The 7500-nt window shown below is 42.2% G+C and overlaps 1 protein-coding gene across 2 annotated transcripts in view; it reads left to right on the forward strand.

The window, feature by feature from the left end:
* Positions 1 to 7500, forward strand: part of LOC122266459 (uncharacterized) — a 67520-nt gene that overhangs the window by 19849 nt on the left and 40171 nt on the right. For both annotated transcript variants that reach the window (XR_006224406.2, XM_043036229.2), the window contains exon 2: positions 3865 to 3988. Coding sequence is in view for 1 of the 2 variants with exons in the window: in XM_043036229.2 (XP_042892163.2) it covers positions 3865 to 3988 (124 nt within the window). In the remaining variant the exon portion in view is untranslated. The remainder of the gene's footprint in view (positions 1 to 3864; positions 3989 to 7500) is intronic.

The raw sequence follows: 7500 nt of genomic DNA on the forward strand, positions 1-7500 counted from the left end.
AGACTGGGGCACATGAACAGACAGAGAGACAGTGAAACAGAAACTCAAGGACGACGATAAAAAGCATATTATGAAATAAAGAAACGAAAGGGAAAAAAAACATTTTAAGCATATTCGTCATTCGCGGTTGAGGAGAAAACAAAAAACAATACATAAATCAAAACTTCGATATAAAAGATAATAGAAATAAAAGTAGTCAATATACGACATTCAAACAAAGCAAATCAATGACTTTCAACATAAGCAAAGATCGGTATAGCGTCACAAACTGTTCGCAGCGCTTCAGTATTGCATGGCTCTCTGCACTAAATCTACTACGGGAGTTACTCACGTTAACATGTATGCCTGTGGCCTTAGTACAGTAAGTGCTGTTGAATATGCTAATGGTGCAGTGTATGCCTCACTAGCTCTGTTAGCTCATGTTAGTTGTTGTTTTAGTTAGCAGAGATTTTGACACGTGGTTGAGAACTGGGAAGTAATTTGCAGCTTCAAATGATTGGCATTAGTGCTTTATATTAATAATTATATAGATATTGTTGTATGGTTTGATTCTGCTTACTAGTTGCGATGAGTTAATTTGTTTGTTGACAGTTTAATGGGTGTTTTAGACGTGCATGCGAGAGTGTTCGGGTGTGTGTGTGTGTGAAAATGTATATCAACACAAGGAGACTACGGCTGTACACTTCAGAATTTTCATATGGAAATTCATGACGTCTCCCTTGCGGAAGAGACATGCCAAACTGAAGTTAAAGAAGGTTCATCTTCCATCCTCCATATCACAGGAAGCGCAAGTTGCATAACATTCTCAGTTGATTTAATTGATTTTAAAAGACTTTCTAGGATGTTAATTAAGGCATCCCTGCTGGAGCAATTAGCGAGGAAGCGCGACCACAGGAGGAGAACCGCCATCTTGTCACTATCGTCTTTTGTCACGCTGGTCGTCACGTGACCGCTACACTTGATGACGTCATGCCATGCGGAAAACAAAAAGCAAAATCCCGCCTTTACTTCCTGAAATAACCCTTCATCTCAGCGCCATAATGAAAGAGAGAAGCACAATGCCCGCCGCTAGACGAACGTGTGTTTAAAGCGCTCCCGTCTCTCCCGACTGACACAACCGGAAAGAAACGCCATGAGTTCGGCGCGTTGCGATGGTCGTCAGTCCCAAGACCCCCAGGTGGGAATTTGAGCCTTAAAGGTGAGGCTGCCATGTGCTGCTGCCGGTGCTACGAGTTCCCTAGCGTTTTCTTCTTGGGTAATCTGGTCTACAGCAGATGGTCCGTCGCCGCAAAAATTCGTTCGGTCCGTCAAGATCTTCGCTTAAGTACTTGTTTGTCGTTCTGGGGCGTTTAAAAGACCGGGTTCTCTCGCGAACTAATGAAGAAGACCTGAGAGATTAATCTAGATAGGCGCTCATGAGGAAACACATCCGAGAAACTAGGAAAGAATGCGTGTATGCATATTATTCTTCAAGGAAATGCCAAAAGATCCTTGTATATGTATACTCTTCTTTCTCAATTCACACTTATTAGTCTCAACGTAGAGACCGCGAGGCCAAAACGTATTTTAGGCGCGGCAACGGATGGCAACGGGAACCCCTCACATAACTGTCCGTTCTCCCCACAGGACAGCGGCGCTAGAACGGATCCAGAAATCCCGAAACACAACGGGACGAGGCGCGTGGATGGAGCCACGTTTTCACTCTCATTGGTTTTAGAAGCGATGGCTTTGCTTTTTTCCGTTTTCTTTTTCTATCTTTTACGCATGTCGTTTTTTTTTTTTTTTGTGGAGGTTAGGGAGGAGGTAGTGAAGCGACGATTTTTCCTTTTCTTGCTTTGTTTTTTGTTGCTTTATTGTTGCTGCACGTTTTTTGTATGTGTATGAAGGAATGTGTTTTTTTTATCTGAAAAAGAAATAGAGTACCATGATACTCAATATCTCCCCCCCCCCCCTCCTTCTCAAACGGACCCTCTCTCTCTCTCTCTCTCTATATATATATATATATATATATATATATATATATATATATATATATATATATGTATGTATGTATTATATATATATATATATATATATTATATATATGTATGTATCTATATATATATATATATATATATATATATATATTCTTTCTCTCTCTTTCTTTCTCACTCTCTCTCTCTCTCTCTCTCTCTCTCTCTCTCTCTCTCTCTCTCTCTCTCTCTCTCTCTCTCTCTCTCTCTCTCTCTCTCTCTCTCTCTCTTCTATCTCTCTCTCTCTCTCTCTCTCTTCTCTCCTATCTATATATATATATATATATATTATATTCTCTATTCTATATATACATATATCTTAATTTCTTCCCATCTCCCTCCTTCTCTCCCTTCCCTCTCTCCCTGCTCTCTTTCCCTCAACTACCTTCCTCCTGCCCTCCCTCCTTTTCTCTCTCCTCTCTCTCTCTCTATCTCTCTTTCTTTCTCTCGCTCCCTCCCTCCCATCCCCCCATCCCCCACGTTCGTCATTCATATCGGTCATGCATTGTTGTCGTCTCCCCCGTAGGCAAATTGTCGTTTATCTAATGATGGGGAAACAGTTCCGTATTCCTGTCGTTCTGTCATGCGAGAGAAGGGGGGAGGGGGGAGGGGGGGAGGCGCGCACGGATGGCGATTTCCCCGCCTACCGTTATGCTGACTGGAGGGGCGGGAGGGTAGAGGGAGGGGAGAGAGGAGGAAAGGGGGTGGGGTAGAAGGAGGGAGGAAAGGAAGAGAGGAGAGGAGGAAGGGAAGGGAGGAGAGGAGGGAAGAGAGAAGAAAGGGAGATGGAGGAGAGGAGGAAGGGAAGGGAGGAGAGGAGGAAAGGGGAAGCGAATAGAGGAGGAAAGGAGGTGGAGTAGAGGGAGGGAGGAGAGGAGGAAAGGGGATGGGGTAGAGGGAAGGAAGAGAGGAGGAAAGGGGGTGGGGTAGAGGGAGGGAGGAGAGTAGGAAAGGGGGAGGGAGGAGAGTAGGAAAGGGGGAGGGAAGAGAAGACGGAAAGGAAGAGAGGAGAGGAGGAAGGGAAGGGAGGAGAGGAGAAAGGGAGAGGGAGGAGAGGAGGAAGGGAAGGGGGAGGGAGGATAAGAGGAAAGAATGAGGGAAGAGAGGAGGAAGGGAGGATAGGAGGAATGGGTGGGGGAAGAGAAGGGAGGAAAGGGGGAAGGAGGAGAGGAGGAAGGGAAGGGAGGATAGGAGGAATGGGTGAGGGAAGAGAGAAGGAAGGAAAAAAGGAAAGGGGAGGGAGGGGGGAGAGGGTGCTCACCTGTCGGGACTTGCACCTGTCTGCTGTGTGTTTTCGCTCCCATATTTATCTTAAATGTATTTTGTTGTTCAGTAAGAACTATTGCTATGGCTAGTTACTGTTATTTCATGTGTGTGTATGTATATGTATATATATATATATATATATATATATATATATATATATATATATATATATATATATATGTGTGTGTGTGTGTGTGTGTGTGTGTGTGTGTGTGTGTGTGTGTCTGTGTTTGTGTGTGTGTGTGTGTGTGAGTGAGTGTGTATGTGTGTGTGTGTGTGTGTGTGTGTGTGTATGTTTGTGTGTGTATATATGTTTGTATTTAGAAAGGTATGTGATAAGACATTGGGGACCATTATGTCAAGAGTATGATAAAAATGGCGAATGTGAGAAAGAAAATGTATACAAATAATGATTTGATTAATTATCACAACCGTCGCCATTTTCTTAAAATAAATTGTTAGAACAAAGAAGAAAAAACTTATTTTCAAATATTATAATCCATTTTAACTTCCTAAGAAATAGATTTTACCCTTTTTTTGTTTTTCAACTTCTTGATTGCTAATTATTCAATTTTTTCTCTCCCAGGTGGTGATGGCGTCATGGGCGTGGGCGGCTGTGCAGGTGGGCGTGGTGGCGCTGCTGTTCGCTCCGCCCCCCGCTGCCCCCTCCCCCCTGGTGCCCCCTAGTGTCTACTCCCCGCGATTCTCAGGTGAGTGTCGGCGAAAGTGAAGGAGAAGGAGAGAGAAAATAAAGAAGGGAAATAGAAAGAAATTGAAAGAAATAAAAGAAACAGAATGAGAGAATGATAGTCATTCATTATTAAGAATACAAGAAAAGCTCTTGATTGTTACTGTTTTTGTGTGTTGCTTTTGTTGCGTTTTGACAGTGTATTTGTTTTTCTTTGTTCTTTTTGCTGCGGTTTGACAATGTTATTGTTCGTCTTTGTTGTTTTTGTTGAGTCTTGGCAGTGTTATTGTTTTTCTTTGTTTATTTTCGTTGCGATTTTACAGTGTCATTGTTTCTCTTTGTTGTTTTTGTTGCGTTCTGACAGTGTTATTGTTTTTCTTAGTTGTTTTTGTTGCGTTCTGACAGTGTAATTGTTTTTCTCAGTTGTTTTAGTTGCGTTTTGACTGTGTCATTGTTGTTATTATATGATTGCCTGCTGATATTGTTACTGTTCTTATTTTTTTGTCCTTTCGAATTCGTTGTATTTTTGTTGTTGTTGTTTAAATTGCTTGTTGATATTGTTGCTATTTTTTGTTTCTTGTTTTTGCTGTCTGTTGATATCGTTAGTGTTCCTGTTTGTCGTTTTTGAGCGAGTCTTTATTTTGATAGTGTTTGTGTTTGTTGTTTTTTATGTTATTGATATTATTTCTGTCTTTGTTGTTATATTTGGTGTCTTTTGATATTGTTTTTATTATCATTAGCATCAACAGTATCATATCATTATTGATATAATGATGATTATTTTTATTACTGTCATCATTGCTATTATTATTGATATTATCATTACTATCATATTATAACTAGTACGTTGTTATTTTTATCATTAGCATTATCATAAGATGAAGTAATGCAATGCCGCATTGATATAGATATAGCTAGTTTAGTACTGCACTCTCGGGTTGCTCCTGAGGTTCGACTCCGGGTCAGAGAGGTCTGTTATACATATTACCATTATTATTATTGATGTTACTATCATTATTGTTGTTGCTAGTGCGCTTGGTGTTTTTCTTTTGTCTTTTATTTTATTTCATTTTATTTTCGCGCAGATACGATTTTATTAGAAACTCTTTCCCTTTTTTAACATTAACAGAACATGCAACTTGAAAAAGCAGTGAGTAATGTCAGGTTTATTTATTTGTTATGTTGTTTGCAAGCGTTGAGATTTTTTTTCTTATCACGCAACCCAACGACAGAAAAAAAAAATGTGCGAGCAATTTATTTCGCGGCGAAGTTCCAGTCAGGCACGCTGATAGGCCTACTTTCTAGACATGACTAAAAACTGTGCTTTTCTCCTTGTCTTTCGAAGAGAACTAAGACGATAAAGACACCATCGTTATTCCCTCTTCTTCTTCTTTTTTTTAAGACACGGAAGAGTACCCGAATAGACCAATTTTAAGAAATAGGAATTGGAAACAAAGTGATATTGCTTTTCTGATTTCGTGTTTGTAGGCCAAGATGACTTTCGTTCTTGAAAGAAGCGGTTTGTGAGATGACCGGGGTGTCTTAAGACAGCCTTTTACATTGATTGCAACATGATAAGAAAATGCAACGGGTGACTTGAATTCCCGATCTTTCATAGTTATAGATCGATATTCCTCTATAGATGATGATATTTTGTCGGTTAATTATGTTTACGTAAACACTTTCTCCCGTTCTCCTAGACCCGTGCTTTCTCTCTCGTTCTCTCTCTTCCTCTCGCCTGGTTTTTGTGTTCACTTGCGTTTCGTATAAGTACAAACGTAGGATAAAACTTCTAATCTGTTACACTTCTGTCACGAACCAATCTTCATGATAGGATAACATTTCCAATCACTTAAACGAACCAATCTTCTTGGTGGGATGAAATTTCCAATTAATCTATTATAAACCAATCATCACAAGTGAATTCGCGGATATACAGATAGAAGGCAACATTTCCAATCTCTTACGCATTCTCTACGATCCAATCTCCTCGACAGTCTTAGACCCGAAACACAATCCCAATCACTTTCTCGAATCTTGAAGAACTTACAGTTTCTCGCCTTCGCCCCACCCGACCAGGTGTGTCATCTTAACAGTGTGACCTGGTTATTTTTTTCTTGGTGGGGGGGGGGGAGGGATGGAGGTGGGAAGAAGAAGAGGAAAGGAGATGGCGAGAAATGGTGGTGGGAGGAGGAAGAGGAAAGGGTATAGGGGATGGATGGAGGTGGGAGGAGGAAGAGGAGAAGGGAGAGAAAGAGGTTAGGAAGAGAGGAAAAGGGAAAGGGGAGAGGCAAAGGGAAGAGGGAGCTGAAGAGGAAAGGGGAGAAGAAGAGTGAAGGGGGCGAGAGAGACGGAGAGGGAAGTGGGAGAGAGAGATGGAGGTGGGGGAGGAAAGAAGGAAGGAGAGGAGAGGAGGGGGGGGGGGTTGCTTTCACCATTACCTACCTGTGTGGGAAGGTCGGCCTTAGCTTCACCCACTGTGTGTGCGTACGTGTGTGCGTTTGTGCTTTTCTGTGTGTGTTGTGACCTCTCCTTGTCACCTCTATAAAAAGAAGGAACATAATTTTTTTAGATTCTTGAGAGAAAGAATTTTCATAGAGCTTTTTCCTTCTTGGTGTAGCTAGCTTCGTCACCTATACTCTTGTTTCGTGGAGAGGGAGAGGAGAGAGAGGAGGGGGGGGGGCGAAGAGAGAAAGAAAGATAGAGAGAAAGAGAGAAGAAAGAGAGAGAAAAAAAAAAAAAAAGAGGAGAGAGAGAGCGAGAGAGATGTACGGTAACTGAGACAGAAAGAGAAGGAGAGGGAGAGATAGAGATGTAGGGTGAATAAGAAAGAAAGAGAGGGATGTGAGGGAGGGTTAGGTTTAGAGAGAGAGAGAGAGCGTGAGTAAGAGCCAGGGAAGGAAGGATAAAGAGAGATAAATAATATAGATAAGAGAGAAAAGTCAGAAGGTGGAGGGTCAAGGCAAATAAATATATATATATAAATATATATATATATATATATATATATATATATATAATATATATATAAATATATACATATATATATTATTTTTGCAATGTTCCTTCATCTGATTCCCCTGGGTGAATTACCCCGGGTGAGAGTCCCCCGGGTAATTCTCCCTCATCTTTTCCTGAGTAATCCTGCAGTCTGCACTGAGCCATGTGGCATCCCCCGTTCTGGGATGCCACATGATGCACACCCCTTGCACGTGGCCTGGTCACCGGGTATTGAGGCCGTTCCATCTCATCACAACCGGTCTGCAGCCCCCCCCCCCACCTCCCCAGCTACACATACCTCCCTCCCTCCCAGCCACCCCTCCCCCATACCCCCTTCCCACTAGGTATTACTCTCTCCCTACACACCCCTTCCCCCAGATCTCTTCCCTCCTCCCCTCTACCACTCTCTCCTAGGTACTACCCTCTCGCCCCCCCCCCTCCTTAGTTCTTCTCCCTCTTACCACTACCACTCCTCCTGGTACTACCCTACCCCCCCCCCCAACCCCATACCACGACCACTGCTTCCCCGTCGCT

Source organism: Penaeus japonicus, unplaced genomic scaffold (genome assembly GCF_977035675.1).
Source record: "Penaeus japonicus unplaced genomic scaffold, GWHDUDI00000001_assembly GWHDUDI00000037, whole genome shotgun sequence".
Classification (NCBI taxonomy): domain Eukaryota; kingdom Metazoa; phylum Arthropoda; class Malacostraca; order Decapoda; family Penaeidae; genus Penaeus; species Penaeus japonicus.